The 17483-nt window shown below is 38.7% G+C and overlaps 2 protein-coding genes across 7 annotated transcripts in view; one reads left to right on the top strand and one right to left on the bottom strand.

The window, feature by feature from the left end:
* The window catches only part of dachs (unconventional myosin-IXb-like dachs), a 55672-nt gene extending 51667 nt beyond the window's left edge, over nt 1–4005 (top strand). For 2 of the 5 annotated variants that reach the window (XM_073091776.1, XM_073091778.1), the window contains exon 18: nt 38–492. In XM_073091776.1, coding sequence (XP_072947877.1) covers nt 38–325 — 288 coding nt within the window. In that variant the 3' untranslated portion in view covers nt 326–492. Of the gene's footprint in view, nt 1–37 lie in introns of all 5 variants that reach the window. The other 3 variants (XM_073091779.1, XM_073091777.1, XM_073091780.1) reach the window with 3 other exon arrangements.
* A 37-nt stretch (nt 4006–4042) lies between these two features.
* Nucleotides 4043–17483, bottom strand: part of LOC140756295 (uncharacterized) — a 33399-nt gene continuing 19958 nt past the window's right edge. The window contains exons 3-4 of one of the 2 annotated variants that reach the window (XM_073091785.1): nt 6251–6347; nt 4043–5101 (exon numbers count right to left, since the gene is read on the bottom strand). In XM_073091785.1, coding sequence (XP_072947886.1) covers nt 4944–5101; nt 6251–6347 — 255 coding nt within the window. In that variant the 3' untranslated portion in view covers nt 4043–4943. The other variant, XM_073091784.1, reaches the window with a different exon arrangement.

Genomic DNA, 17483 nt, shown 5'->3' on the forward strand with positions numbered 1-17483 from the left:
AATATGAGGATATTATGTGCATTCTATCCGGGTGCAGGAACGGCCGCCTCCGTTGCCGCCGTCGCGTGCATACACGGTGTCGAATGGCGTGAAGCTGAGCTATCCGCAGCAGCGGAGCGTGGCGGCCGCGTGGGCGGAGGGCGGCGTGCGACTGCGAGTGGGCGACAGCGTGCTGGCACTGGGCGCCGCCCGCCGCGGTCACATTGCCGTGCAGGTCAGCCGTCGTTCTTACGTTTTACCTATTTATTTCAATAATTGTTGTCGTCGATTTCATAGTATTATCAATTCGACCGATGACGGCGATGTTACGTTTAATATTCGTTAGGCAGTCGTTACTACTTCTGAAGTAATGAAATATTGTGGATCGATCTGACGATGCACTAGAGTCCACCCGGTTCCACTGTAATTTTTCGGTTGAGATCTTAATTTGTGAAGTTGCATACATCAAATTTATAAACATAACGTGTCAGGTGTGCGGGCGCACGGTGCCGGTGCCGCACAGCGTGCTGGCGCCGCCGCGCGCGCCCCGCGCCGCGCCGCCGCCGCCGCCCGCCGCGCCCGCGCCCGCGCCCGCCTGAGCCGCCGCCCGCCGCGCACGGCGGACACGAGTGCTGTTTCTCCGAAACGGATCCAGTGATCGACAAAAAGTGTGGTTTAATCGACTCGAACTTCGAGAAGCGAGGCGATCCGATGGAAGTAGTCGGACGCCGGATTACGATGACGGAACTTTACGAAAAACGATTCGACGAATGGTGCCTTATACTCGTTAAGTGTAAATAATAGCGTTAAGTATTTATATGTGGAGGACTCGCAGCGGCGCCGGCTGCGAGCGCCGGATCCTATTGTTTGCCGATATACCTGATATGAGTTCTAGTTCCCCTTAAACTGTACTACTTTGGTGCTGATATTATTTCGAAAACTGTAGGTGTATTTCTGCATTGACTGAATCTTATGCTGCTCGTTACGTATATATAACTTAAAAAAAACCTGAGTTTATATTCTAGTTATGTGCCTAACTTTATTCTGTACAGTATTTACCATACAAGCAGTCGAAGCAGGGGCCGAGGTGTCAAAGTTTTGTTACCATCCATATAAGTAAGTACATAAAGTTACATAAATAGGAACAATGTTTTTCAGAAATGTAGTTTTATTTCTCGTATCATAGACCTAGGTATAAATATGGATAGAAATGAATCAGTGGGGTGAATAGATCATCTGCCCGAAGTCCACACCCCTCGCCATTTAGTCCCTACCACTTTGCCGTTTGCCGGAGTCGGCCCTTGCTACCTTGCCAACATGAGTCTGATACCTTTATGTATTCGAGTTTTATTAAACGTTAGCGTTTTAAGGTACAAAATAAAGAATATATTTTAAATAAGAATTTTATTTCCGATGTCGTTTACGGTCTATTACCTAATACACAATATTGAATCGTGGTACTTACCCATACACCGCGGCGTTGGTTACCGCCGATTTTTTGCTCTTGCAGAACAGTTTCCAGCATGAAGTGGAGTTGCCTATTTTGGGCTGTGTATTTACGCGCGCGAAGTCGTATAGACCAGGTCTAAAATAAATCTGCGCAGGAAATAGCCGGCGCGTGTCCGCGGCGCGGTCGCACGCAGCGCGCGTGTTGCTTTTGTCTTTTTTTTTTTGGAAGAATCCTAGATGTTTGTGTGTATTTAGTATGACTTTTCTTTCCAAATTCCTTTAGCCAGGATCCAAACGTATGCCCTTAGAGGCAGACAAAAATGATAAAGCCGCTTTAAAATAGTTATTGTGGAAAGAGCGCATGATTTTTAACACGCTTTTGACTTATTACTGTGTCTTTACTTTAATATTTAGCACCTAATTAATGATCTAATGAATTATACAGTTCAATCATTAATCAGGTTTGATGAACATTTTATTATTATGTTTTCTTTTTAAGCTCCTACGGCAATCTTTGCGAGCTCCGGGTCGGTTAAAATCAAAATGAAACATGCATTTAATCAGAATACTTACATTTTATTATACTTTTAAAATCACAAGAAACAGCAAAGGGGCGTTAAAGATTATCAAAGATATATTAGAAAACAAAATATATCATACTAAAATGTGGAACGTATTTCTGCTCGTTTGTCCTCCAGCGGCCGACGTCCGGCGCGCTGCACTAGGTACATTGTACATCCACTATGCCAGTCATTACTCATTTCACATTTTTATTAAATACAATAAATCGGTTTCATCCATTACTAATAACTAGATTAAATACACTATTTTTTCGTTTAAAACTAATAACAATAATTAATGTTAGATATATTTAGAAATGCAAGGACAACATGTGTACGCCAAATATAAATTTCATATAAACCGCTATCATGCCGATAAATATTCTATTACATCAAGAGCAACATTTTAAGGTCCCATAAACACGTGGAAAAATGTTAAAAATACGTAAATATGTGTACATAGTTACAGCTTCGTTGAGTTATCACATCGCGAGCGGAGCGGCGCCGCGACGTCTCGCGCGGACCCGCTCCCGAACACCAACAACAAAGAGTTATAATACAATAAGCAATAATAGATTGCATCAAAACAACGCCCACACTGTTATATTGATATTTCTCTAAACAAAAGCGCTAGTTAAGAATGTACAAACATAAACGTTAATCATATATTTGTTTAAATTCAATAAAACTCGTAACAGTGTCAGCGCATTCACAACAGGGATTCAATTTATAAGAACGATTTATAAAAATACATGATAATCATACATTAATGACAACTGTGCACGCTCACGTCAGTAGGTACCTTAAGATAAAGTAAATGCAACAGTTACCGAAGCAGCCGCGGCCACCGCACGGGCACGTGTCCTCGCGACCGACACACTAATTAAAATTTGGCCACAACGATCTATATCACTACTATACTATACAATAATATAATACATATCATTCATATTTATAAACACACAATCCATCAAAGATCACTTTAAATTTAATAGATTGCATACTATAATATAATACTGAATAAAGAAATATGAAAGGCAAACCACACGGTACAACAGAGCGTTAAACACTAGACACGATCAGATCGCACAACTACAATGTAAAAAGATCAAAAACTTACGCTACGTACAAACGTGCAACAGAAGGCAACGTGCAGCACTCCCGCCTCACTGGCCCTCACGCCCGCGCACCGTCGAACCTCGCAGGACGTTTATAGCAAAGGCTTCATGTTGCGTTGATGCTAGATACCATTCCGTGATACAAAAACGTGTGTCACTTATAATATGCATGTAAGAAGTTAACCCTTGGTATTTGGTACAATTAGTATGAAAAGATACGATGTACTTGCGTTTTAAATGTTCGGTAATTTTTTTTTCATTCCTCGCAAATAGATGGCGTTGCATACACATAATTCAAAATGCATGGTACGCCACGAGTCTTATTTATGTTAAAAAACTTGAAATTTTTAAATTTCATTAGAATATAAAATTTAATAGAATTATCACATCTGGAAAGTGAGTCAATGTTTATTTTTCTATTGTTTAAATATTAAAATGTTAAATTTAAAACACCATGGAAATGTCGAGTGTTCGTCGCTAAGTTCATTCCATGTGAGCTATGCGCGCACAAATCATTCGCTAAAATTACCTATCATCAGATTTTCTCAACGCACAAGAAGTTTGCTTTCAGTAGTTCCCATAGACTTTGCTATAAGCGTACCTGTTTAAACACTGCAATCTCTTACCGACGCCTACATGAGAACCAACCACCGGCAAATAACAAATCCTTACAACTAATGGCAGTCACTTCGCCAATTTAGAATTTGATTTAAAAGTTATATTTACATACAATTTAATGAAATAAAAGAAAATGCGGCTTGAAATACATTAGATAGTTATTTTACTGGAAGTTGATACTTATTGTTCTTTTTTATTTTTAACCCCCCGTTCGTACGAACCCTTTAATAATGTCTGTTAAAAACGTGTTGAAATGAAGCGCTCTTAATCCATGAGGCTTTTATATCGCATTTTATCGGTTTTTACACGCACGCAGTTGAATATGCCAAATAAAAATGACAAAACCGCTAAGGTCGTCGTTTAACGAAACGCTTTTTAAACGCTCGTACGAATTGGAGTGGTTAATTCCAGTTACAATCACCTTACTATATTATAAAAAGAAGCAAAATCGAGCCGCAACATTGACGCACAAACACACTATATAGGTACTATAAAAGATCAACATTGATATCGATATATTCGGCAGTGTGCGCGAATTGAACACACGCAATAAGGCAGTGATGTAGATACAGTTTGTACTCATACGTTTATACGCCACATATACATATTACATAATATACATTTTATTTATAGATTCACGACATCTCACGAGATTTATTGCAGGAGCGGCAGCCACCGTCGCACTCGCGCTGCCTGCTCTAAAAATACTACCCACCACATCTCACTTGTACCATTCATCAGATTTATCGTGTCAGTTTCGATTAAAAAGCGTGTCGCACGAACGAAATTGACTCGTACCGCCTCCCGGGAAACAGCCACAACCGACAACTTCATCATTGGCCTGGTTACAGCCGATCGAGAGATCGGATCCTTAACCATGTCAGTTGCCAATTCACACCTTTCTGCCCTCTCTATTATGTAAAACAAAAACTGCGCGGCGTTCGGCTTCGAGCGGTCTCGAGAGCGCGACGCTCTAGAGATCGATCACGAAATCGGAATAAAATATTTACCACCGGGGGCTCGATCGGCGGACGAGTCACCTTCGTTCCCGGAAACACGGTTACGGAAAACTTAAATCGAATAAAATTCGTGTCAGCACCACTCGGGAAGCACGCGACACTCGCAGCAAAGGTCAGCGGCGGCGTCACAGCGGCACGCGCGGCGGCGAGCGCGCGCGCGGCGCCAGCGCGCAGCACAGCAGCCGCGCGCGCGCCGCCCGCTAGTCGCGCGCCAGCGGCGTGCTGCACGCCGGCGCCTCCTCCGCGCCCGCCGCCGCCCCCGCGCCCGGCACCGCGCCCGCCGCCGCGCCCGCCGCGCCGCACAGCGACGTGAACACGCTGCTCGCCGACACCTCGCGCACGCACCGCCGCTGCTCCGCTGCAACACGCCACCGACCTTATCAATGTCACCGCTGCGATTGCGACGCGCTCGTGAGTGTAATCGGAGGAAACATCGCGGTGGCACGCATCGTAGCCAGCGGTCAATTTTTATCTATCCCAGACAAAAAATGCTTTTAGTATAAATACATGCGCCAATCGTTCGATTGCTATCCACCGTTAAGATAATATACGGCAATATTTAAACGGCTAAAACGTATCATTTGTCTGGCACGACTTGGGCGGTACCGGGCAACGCGATACCGGATCGGTCGCGGAAGCCCCGGCGCAGTGACACGACTGTAGAGATTACTTGTGACAGATGGGCAGGCGCGAGCGTGACGCGACCATGGAGGAACATTATGCGACATAGGAAACGGTAAAATAAATCCCACGCACCACGTCGCTAGCCTAGACATCATGACATAATTTAATTAATTACGTACAACAAGGGACTATGTGCTAAACTAAATTAGGATTAAGAGGTACACAGATATCCTATGAGCTGCGGACATCACATAATAAAACTATATCCCAGTTGGGTCCTATCCGTCCATCGATAGTTTACAGTTAGGAAGCGTGGTAGCGTGTCTTGAACGTTGTTCAAATAGCGCGTAAACAGTGCAAGCATCAAAGTGGGCACGCGTACGCAGTGAAACCCGTGCGGCTCGCGGCAGCGGATAGGATCACGTTTCGGGCCCAAACAACCGTTTCATACTTTCCGTTTCGATCACCATTTATAACTATTAATCTTAAAGTAATGGTTATTCAATTTCCAATTTCGAACATAAATAAAATAATAAATGAGGTTTAATTCAAATTTACCTCCTAAAAGTACTCGTAATTTGATTATTAACCCAGTCTATACTGATAACTGACGTCACTTACTACAAAATTACGTTTTATATGTACGCCATTTGCTAATATAACATTTAGAGGCAGTAAGTAGCACTCTGGCATTGTAGTACTGTTATATTCTGGTTTGAGGATGTTTTAGTCCATTTGTTGTAGTCCGTAGGAGCAGCAACATACTTGTAATGGCACACACAACCAATTTCAGGTCTGATTATGTAGGTACGAAATTCTTTACGGACGTAGACGTCTAAGCGACGATAGATGTGATAGAGTTTTAAGATAGGGTGCATGTTACCGATCATGTTGTGCAGGTTGTCGATGACGACCTCGGTGTTGTAGGTGGCGTCCACGGCGCGCTGCAGGAACGCCGTCCACGTGCTCAGCTCTGCCTCCTGCGAACACGCACCACTTCCTCTCAGTAAGATAAAGGCAATAGTCCAGCACATTTTTAGACTTTTGATAGTTAAGATTTTTATGTCCCCTTCATCCTCAACCCATTATTATCCCACTGCTGGGCACGGGTCTCCTCTCAGAATGAGAAGGATTAGGCCATAGTCTACCGCCCTGGCCAAGTACGTATTGGTAGACTTCACATACATTTGAGATTTTATTTTTCTCAGGTATGCAGGTTTCCTCACGATGTTTTCCTTCACTGTTTAAACAAGTAATAATTAATTTCTACTACGCACATGAAGGAGAATGCCCACTGTAGTTATGGAGTTTGGTTTCACTTTAAATATTTGTGCACCATGTCGTATATTGCATCATTTTGTAGAGGTTTAACTGCAGATTCAATATTCATATCATATTTGTCTCTAGTTGTTGTTCAAGTGATCTGTAAAGAACCTATTTTGAATAAAAAAAATTGATTTGATTTGATTTGTTGGCCGGGTTTACGAGAAAATCGTTAAAGAATTTCCCCAAAATAGGGTATTTTCTTGACAGTTGCAAGTTGCAAATAACATTTGTTTTTAATTATTTGGCATAACTTAAAATATAATAATAAATGCGATGGACATTCTAGGGCCACTCTCTAGTTAGTAGACACCTAATCAATTTGAAAATATGAGGACTAACATACTACCAAAGGTGCTTGTTAATGAAATATCTTCTTTCCAACAAAAAATACATCAAAATCGGTTCATAATAAACGACGTTTTCCGCGAACAAACATAAAAAAACGTATGTAAGGTCGAAAAGTCTTTTAAAAATATAAATAAACCTAGATGGCAAGTATGATATAATTGACCTGGGCAATGAACCAGTGATTCTTTTGCGATTTGTCTAGACCTTTTCGGGCGCTTTTCATGATAACCTGAATACAATAACACGTACTAATAAGTAGTAAGGTTATGCGATAAGTAAAACACTGAAGTACAAGACTATTCTTTATTTTATGACATATAATTATTACTATACTTAGCATTAAGTCCGCCTATTGTACCACTATTGTTATTTGTCAATAAAGTGTAATAAAAAAATATCTTTTGATTACTGCTCATTTTCATATGTAAATTCATCAAATATTTTATCCAAAAACTATGCTGTGGCACACCGGCGGAGGATATCCAGGAACGAAAAATATTCAGCATGGACTCAGGTCGCATCTTGAAAAGTGTGCCATTGCTGGTGAGCTACTCGCATAGAACAATTTATACAACGGCGGGTATCGACCATTGCGAAATCTTTTTGGTTCACAACACACATTAAAAGTACAGTCCCTGTCTCGTATATTACCAATTTCTATTTAAAATACGAAGATACACGAATTTTAACTCAACGTAAAGCTAATAGAAACGATAAAACACTAACATTTCAACAAACGAAGAACGCGGTACACAAGCGACAAACCGTTGTGAAAAAAATATTCAGACGTTTCTCATTCAGACTTCATAGTGATGACAACAAATAATCCAAGGATTTATTATTGACTAGCTGACCCGGCAAACGTTGTGTTGCCATATAAATAAAAATATGTTAAGGGTGAACAACCCTTATCACTCAGGGATATGATTTCTATGATTCTTTTGTATGGAATAGTTTATACTGTTAACTTTTTTAATTAGGGATGACTGAGAGTGTTATAGACGTAGGAGTAGGAGTAGACAAATATAATCAGAAAGCTTTGAACTGCTAAGCTATCGGGAGTTACACGTGTTATTGTGAGACAACCATAAAAGATAGACATATGCTGTCGTGGGATAAGTTTTATATAATTTTAAGGAGAACATTTCCGTCATACATGATTTCTGTGTGTTAACCATTTAGGTTGCACACGCGACGGAAGCTTAAAAAATGGAGTTTAGATATTTTTTCTCCCGTTTTCCCAACATTTCCCTTCATTGATTAAAAGATTCGTGATTAAAAGTATACTATAACCAGCTCAGGAGTATGAAAAATACAAAGTTTCGTTAAAATCCGTCGAGTAGTTTTTGTTTGACAGACAAACAAAAATTTTACTGATTGCATTTTTGGCATCAGTATCGTTCCCTAATCACCCCCTGATAGTTATTTTGGAAATATATTTCATGTACAGAATTGACCTCTCTACAGATTTATTATAAGTATAGATTAATCGATACAGTTTTTTTATTTACATATTAGTTATGATACCGGTCAAGTTCATGAAATAAGTCACGCTGAGTTATTATTACTATTATCACGTTACTTATACTTATCATTAATATTTTCTATTTTAGTGAGGAAAAATCGAATATAAATTCATAAACTGACCAAATTGAAACGCCATATTGGAATTAGACAGTGCATTGCAATAGGAAATAAAATAATTACTTTTTTATCAAGAATATTTTTTCCGGCGAAGTTATGGCCCGATATTTTGGAAAGTTGATTGAAAAAAATAAATATGATTTTTAGTTATATTTTAATTAGTGGACAACTTCAAACCACAAATGGGAATTCTCCTTTAAATCAGAGGGGCATGCCTGGGATTTTAACCTCGGACCTCTCCATCGAGAGGCCAAGTTTCTTAACCAATAGGCTATCACTGCTCCTCTTACATTTTTTTAAATACTACTTAATATTAAAAAATGTCGAAAATCCGACACTCGCTTATATTCTTAAATGGTATTCGTTGAACATCTAATAGGGACCAGGGTTGGATCATCAGGTGGTTGTTAACCCAATCAAAGATCAAAGGATTACTCTTACGTCTTCTGCTTACATAAACCTGTTGTAATTACCTAAGTAATAAGTTTTAAAAACATGAGTACTGGATAATTGCTCGACAAAACCGCTTATACAAATATAACCAAGCCACTACCCTAGCGGTCATAGTACTCCATGCATCACGTCACTTATAAACATGTTCCATTTACACCCATCGGTAAGTACGCTACAACAATTACCGTATTGTTCCTAATGAATGGAGCGCCGCCCGCCGCCTGCCGCCCGCCGCCCAGACTGGCCGGCAACGCTCCAAAAATAAAATATGACATGTGCCCCAATGGGCATCGCAAGCGCCCAGCGACGCCTACGCAGCTCATCAATCATGTTATACAAAACGTTGTAAAGGTCGTGCTTTAAGAAAGCACACTACACATATATACCTATATTAAAAATAACAAGCAATGTTTCTCCAAGGTAAGTTAGCAAAACCAAAAATTTGTAGCATTCTTTGAAAGTCCGAAACCCTTCTATTTTGGACACAAAGTATTTCTTTGGCATAAAAACAGCGCTACTTTGCGGTTTCGACGCTGAGCACATCCGTAAGCATTTGCTGATTATGGTGCGTTTGGAAATGAACAAAGCTTGTTAATAAACGAAGCGTTCGTGTAATCTGAACGTTTTTCCAGGAAGGAGCCCCGCATCGCATCGACAGAAGCCAGTAACCGCCTTAGTGCCCGCGATTCAGGACGGAAGCCGTACAAACCTACCCCCATATTTCGTTACCTCCTTGGAAATAACCATTCTATGACTCACATGCCAATTTTCCGGCCAATGGTTAGGTACAACGTATTGTGTAACATAAGTAAACAAATTCATTATAAAAGGTTAACGTTCCACATTTGAGTTTATTCGTTATATGGCTATCGTTTTGAAGTTGGTAGAACCCTTTGTGGTTCGACTCCGGCGGCACCACCGCCACACCTTTTTCTGCCTAATAACAGCAGTGTTAAGCGCTGCTGTGTTCCGTTTTGAAGGGTGTGGTAAGGGAGACATACTCAGGGGTAGCAGCGCATCTGAGGCCGACCTTAAGTAGGTATATCTAATCCTATCTGGGGTTGATTACAGATGTCCATGGGCGGCAGTAGGCGCTTACCATCAGGTGGACTGCATGCTCGTCTGCTATTCCTATATTATAAAAAAAAAAATGTGGCATTGCCTATGAAATTACGATGAACCTATTTTAGGGCAAGCAATAAAGTGTGAATGTAATGCTGGTACTACTTATTATCTTCTTCTATCACAATCTTTATTGTCACTAACATCTGAAATTATCGCACAACAGGACAGCAATTGAGTTAAATAATTAAGGCATTGGTGCTGTCGTAGTAAAACTAAAAATAGTTTTTTGTAATTCAACGGCAAACTTTCAATGTATGTACAAGTGAACACGCGTTATGATATTCTCGCGCGCGAGAGGTCGCACGGTGCGTAGTACACACGCACGCGTAAAAATAGCCGTGATGGTCGTGGTCAGGGGCGGGCGGCGGTCGCTGCACTATTTCAGCTGCGCGCGTGATGTCATGGCTCATGGCGAGACCATCGCGCGCCTTCCCGTTCCTCTCGCCGGTCGCCGCTGCGATCATCGCTAAATTAGGGGTTCAATTGATTTATCTTTCCCGCGTGACGACGCTGCTATCATAATTGCTGCAAAGGTCTTCAGTGATGTTTTAGCGCTCAATTTATATTCATACGATACAAAAGGATTATAATTAAATGTGTACATTTGTTGTATGTCGTTACATAGTCACATTATAGAAACCTTATTTCCGTGAATGCTTATTGGATTGATTAGCACACTTTGTACCTTTTCAAAAGTTATAGTTTAAAACATTGATCTATAACCTGAAGATACGCCACAAGCGGGCAAAACTTGAAACATACAAAATACGGCAAGTGGTGTAAAACGAGTTGAAACGACTCCAGTCGCTCTCGCGCGGCGTAGTAATACACACGAATGTCACTGAACACGTTAAACGTCATTATTTTGAATTTTAAGCCTCAAAATGCCTTCTTGTGCAATGCGTAAATGCAAAAATTATGCTCGAAAAAGAAACAAACTTCATGGAATCACCTATCACACGTAAATGAAGAGAAATTATTAAATTTCGTTTATTTTTCGTGTTCGATCCGCCATGATTACGTGAGTAACCAGAAAGAGACAAAGTATGTTTTTGTCAATGAAAGTGATAAAGACGCAAAATGCATGGTCATAGATCAACAGAACAGAAGTGACATTTTATTGAATCTGACGATGTTCATATGTCGTATGTTATAGTTTAAGATCCCACTGCTTAATTTTTATATTAGTGTGTTTTTAGTCAAAATATAACTTTTTATAGTTTATTTTAATAAAGTAATATCGATATATGGGAAATTCTATATCCTAATCTCTAAATTTCCTTCGACACCTGTGGTAAATAATAAAAAATATTACCATAAAATTTATATAGGATAGTATACGGTATTTTAAAATTTCTTTAATTGAATAAATATTCCAATCATTAAGGTCGTATTTCTTCCTTAACCTAAACATAATTTAATAAACAATATTTGTATAGCCAGAAATTAATCCTCAAAAAGACCACGGTAAAATTAGAATCTTATATATAAAATTCTCATGTCACAATGTTAGTTACTGTACCTACTCCTGCGAAACGGCTTTACTGATTTTCACCAAAATTTATATGCATATTCAGTAAGTCTGAGAATTGGCTACTATCTATATTTCATATCTCTTAAGTGATAGGGGTTGTTCACCCTTAACATTTTTTTTATTTATATGGCAACACAATGTTTGCTGGGTCAGCTAGTACATTTATAAAATTTACACAACTTTGCAATTAATGGTCGTGTGTAAAATAAAACTGATAATAATAAACATAGATTAGTAAAGATACTTCGCCGCCTTGAAATTGAAATAAGCCACAAACGGCTTATTAGTAAGTTATTTTTTTGAATTCTTGACAAATATAAACATTTTTAGAGAAAATTTACGAATAAATAAGTAATACTGCGTAATTTACATAATAAATAAATAATTATTTCAAATATTTTAGAGACATTTCAGCACAGAGACGTGGCAAAACTTTTTTACGCAACTATTTCAATTCTCAAAACTGCGTACATTTTCTTGTTAGGAGTGAGTAATATTTACTAATCTATGATAATAAATATAAACAATTTTTAAATCGTATATTGATGTGTTTTAAACCAGTCGATACATCTGTATAGATACATTCTTTCAAATTATATATTTATATAATAATAATTTATTTAGTTAAACTGTACTATAACATTTCTACGTAAACGACATACTAAAACTATTATCGACAGTTTTGGACATTTTTTACCTTCTGTTCCATTATTTCTTTGTCTTTGACTAGCATGCGGATCAATGGGAAAGCCACCATACGTCCCGTTTTTAACAGGACAGTCCCTTTTTTCGATGCTTCGTGCCGTTGTCTCCGAAATGAACCGTTGCCATTGTCAATTAAGTAACAGTAAATAGTATAATTGTGAAAAAAAAACATGGGGTGCTCCATTTATCAGTTTTCATAAAGCGCCCCACATTTTTTGCACAATTATACTATTTACTGTTCCTTAAATGATACCTATATTGAAAATTATTTTCTACTTTTTAGTTAATTTTGTCATAAAAGCGTGTTTTTTATTATTTTTAACTATATTTTTTCAAGTAAAAAGTATTTGACAAAAAAAATCGATGTCCCGTTTTGACTGAAGTAATCATTGGTCACTATATTCCATGGTCAATATTTACGTTTGCGTACACTTGAAACGCAAGGTCAAACACTAGTTGTCTTTATTTATCACATTGTTCTAATAGCTCTGTCCCTTATAGAACATATGTCTATGTAGTTAAAGGTAAGTAAAATAAAAAACGTGCATGTGTGCTATCAAATCAGTTTCGCTCAAGTCTTCTCTCAAGTTAGTGGGCGTATAACCTGTCTAGTATAAAATGTCATTGGTTTAAAATGATAAAAATATAATAACCGATTGAAGTTTCGATTTCGGCAAAGTTTGGTCAAAGAAGAGATTACGGTTTCGAACCGAAATTAGGACGGAGACCGAATGTTCGTGTTAGAATACGGTTTGGGCTGGAAAACCAGATAAGGTCGCCCACTAAAAATATATAAAAGTTGCGTATTTACGGTAGTGGATTAAACATGGCATAAAGGTGTCTCGGTAACAACGTAACGCCAACAAGACGATCTGATGGTAGTTGCGTAGCGTGACGTCACCGCGGCGACACAGCGCGCCGCCCCCGGCCGCGCACGTGCCGCCCACGCGCCGGGCCCCAGCGACGAAGACCGTCCCGACTCCCCCCAAACAGCGAAATGGTCACCACAACGTCGGCCCATTATTACCAAACTGCTGAACAAGGCTTGACTATTATTAAAAAGCTGTTTTTTTCTTCAGAATAACGGTCAATGGGAATGTAAATTTACACACCTTTGAATACATTTGAAAGTATATTTTTCAGTCTCTACGCAAATGTTTATTAAGATCACCGAATCCATAGTCCAATCTGAAATTATTCTATGCTGTTTTAAGGTCCATTCAAGGGCAAGCAAACTCATCGAAATCGGAATAACTCGTAACGAACGGAAAATTGGTAGACTAAAAAAATACATTACAAATGAAATACTATAGTTATTGACGCTGGTACTTTTACTAAAATTTGAGCTTAAAATATTAAATATAAGGTAATGGTAATTATAAGCAATTTCAAATATTGTATACTTACGTACGGGAATACACGCTTGCTATTTTTATAATTCAATTTCAACACAATTTCTTTACGACTTTAATGACCCATATGTCATATAATAATAACATATATGAAAAAGGATCGCTCGTTGAGCACCGCTCGCTGTTCTCGTGGCCCCACGCGTCGGGATGGAATTAGGTCAATGCGCGGGGCAAGGTTAAGGACCAGCGGATCGAAACAGGCGCCCGCTGCGCTGCTCCCGCCGCCGCGACAACGCAAACACGTCCTGATTATCAGATTCACGCTACATTCATTCATTTTGAGATAAGGCAAGTGTTACCTAATTAGTGATTTTGTAATCCAGGTTGTATATAATTAAAAATAAATAATATCAAGTTTCCAGAAAAACGAAGCGAAGTAAGTATGATAAAAATTGAGAAAAATGGTGCAGAAATCTCGCAAAAAGAACATGCTAAAATAGAAGTGATCGATTCTTCAATCTTTTAATAACAATGTGGATGGTCGGGACATGTTTCCTCATCACTGATGACAGGCAAACATTATACCCAACAGTGTGGCCTCTCCTAGTAGGTTAGACAAAAACAGGAAGACCTCTTGCTCCATGGGCAGATGACATCACGCATGTACAAGTAGCACGCGATTGGCAACAAGATCCCAAAAATAAATAGAAATTCCAGAATGGAAAATAAATCCTGTGAAGCCTGCCTTAGTGTACATGATCGTTGAATCTATTCTCGCCTAGACGCTGAATAATTATCGACATCGTCTTCGTTATATATCACATACCTATACCTATCGATACCTTCGATTCAGTTAATCACTCAAAAAGTCATAATGACAAACGTAGAGGTATGTATTATTTACAATCAACTTTAGACGTATTGTCTAAATATTCATTGTTCGATTTTACGGTCAAGAAATTTTGATCGACCTCAATGTTCTTCCGCTTAACAAACACATACCTATGTGTAATAGAGATAATCCGCTTAACACGACCTCATCCATCCTGATGTATTTGAAAATTCATACGAGATATAAAGTTACTAGATATAATTATAGAACAGCGAGTCAATCATCGCTTAGGTCAGGGACCAGGTGACACCACCAACTAACCACTTGACCCCCGAAATGTATACGGCAGCGGCTCCTTTGCAGCTTCGTATGACGCGGATGTTATTCCGTTTAATTGATGTATATGGTTGTAATTACTTTTAATAACGCCAGTGTACACTGCGTAGGTAATGTCTACGAGTCAATTCTTTAATTTAGGTATAATAATATATAATGATATTTAAATATACCACGTCATGGCCTCCATCGGTTCTAAGTGCATAAAATTAACCTAAAAGTGTCGTTGAGTTCACATTATAATAGATTTCAAGAAGCCTTAAATGATTTATAGCATTCAAAATTGCAAGAGGTTTTTATCGTTCGTATTCGTATTGTATGGAGATTACTGAACACTTTTTAAACACCTTTATGAATGCCCTATGTAATAACTAGTTGGTCAACGGAACAACGTTCGGCATTATGTAACATGTTTACTATATTGGCCCGTCACACTAAAATTTGCATCATCACAAAACATCTACTATAGAGATCCTATGACCTAGTCTCCGGGTAGTGTAATAAAATCTGTAATCGAAAAACCAAGCCCCTTACAAATATAATGGCAAGGCGATTTGCAAACAATACACAATGAGAGTTTCATACATAGAGCGATTGCGAATTAAGCGTACCTACACACTACACGGCGCGACACGCGACCGGCTTCTTTACTAGAACTCGCCACAACAACTCGCACACACATACACACAAATAATAGTATGTGTAATGTGATGAGTTAGGCCTCCTCGTATTTTGCATATGATTTACCTCATATTTTACGAACCTCAGTTATTACTCACAAATCAATTGAGGTTACATTTCATCAAAAATGTTGTTGACTGCATGATGAATTTTATTATCCTGGTCATGCCGTGTCATGCCACCTCTCCGCTAACTTGCCTACTTGTCCCAGACACACATGGCTCACTAACACCGAATTAGATCTTTATCTTGTTATTGTTATTATGTATCAATTATGAAGCTATCTTACAGTCGTCAGACTACATGCGTTCGAAGGTATTACAGCACCACAATCGATACCTTTTATCATATCGCGTGATTGGGAATATGGAGTAAGCAAGATATCGCGACACACTTTCGCCTTATCTCTTATCGCCGGCACATGTGTGGCGCCTAGGTGCACGAGTTACCTGTAAGCTATTGTGCTAACTACATATTATAAATATCAATCTAAATTTTCAATGACATTAAAAATATTTGTAGGGGGTCTGTGGATGTAACACTGAAATGGAATAAAATGTATTGATTTCATTCAGGCCTTACAAGGCAGGCACTTACAATTCTGCTGCAACTGTTACGTTCCGGTGTATCGGCGTTCCTGAGCTAAGTGTGTGGAAGGCAGATTATTGTTGATCGTAAGGATGAACACTTTTACATAATTTTTTTAACGTAGGTAAACATTTGTGGTTGTAATTTATATTGATAATGTCAGTGTTTTTCGTGCCCTGATACTACCGAAGGTTTCGATTGCATAGCGCTCGGTGTCCATATTTTTGCATCCGTTAAGTTAATCCAGTAGATATTATAATAATTGAATGTTCGCAAAGGAAAACTTTATTTAGATTACCTTTTAATATAGATACTCTAAAATACACTCTTATGTCTCTTACAAAAACTTTTATTCAAAGAAAAGAACTCATGGCAGATAGTGACAGAGATTGTTGTCATGAAAATAAATCTCCGTGTAAAGTACACAGAGATTTCTTTTACATTTACATATGTAATATAAAACTAAACGTAGAACGAACAACCGTCTGGATAATATAAAACTCGACTGAAATAATTCGATAATAAAATAAGCGGACAGGAAACACTTTCTAAAGATAACAGTAAATGTTGTTCATAACTCACTGTATTATTGACGGAAACGAAGTTAGCAGCGAGTGTTGAAACCGCCGCGACACCGGACGGCAGACGCGCGTTGCCAAACAGGACGCGCGATATTAAAATAATTGTTTATGATGCTCTTCTATCACCTCTAATAAGTTGTGTGCTGCTAACAACGTGGATCAAAGAGAAAAAACTAGAACGCTTTTCCAGATCCGACAGCGGAATATATGTTTCCGTGAAAATATCAATTTACGTAACTCACAGCTTTACTCCACTTATTTATATGTAGTGGTCACTACATCTGAAAATATAACCAATTCAATATATGCACAATCCTGCGTCTTTAGAAGTGTGATTTTTATCAAACAGTTTGAGAATAACAAGATTACTTGTTCACTAATCGTATTCACGTTACTTAAGCTTGAAGATTAATCAAGGAGGAAATAAGTTTACTGTAAAAATATCGAAAGGGCGCATTGTACTTGAGGATCCTATTTAAACATACTAGATGGTGTCGTTGATACCTCAATACAAGTGCGAAACCTCGACTCTATTTCCAATTACTTAGATTAGAATTTAATGTAGATGAAATTGAAATTTGGATTATTTGAGCATACTTTCAAGCTAAGAT

This window comes from Epargyreus clarus, unplaced genomic scaffold (assembly GCF_041222505.1).
Source record: "Epargyreus clarus isolate Ecla_fem2 unplaced genomic scaffold, WU_Ecla_fem_2.2 ptg000034l, whole genome shotgun sequence".
Taxonomy (NCBI): Eukaryota; Metazoa; Arthropoda; class Insecta; order Lepidoptera; family Hesperiidae; genus Epargyreus; species Epargyreus clarus.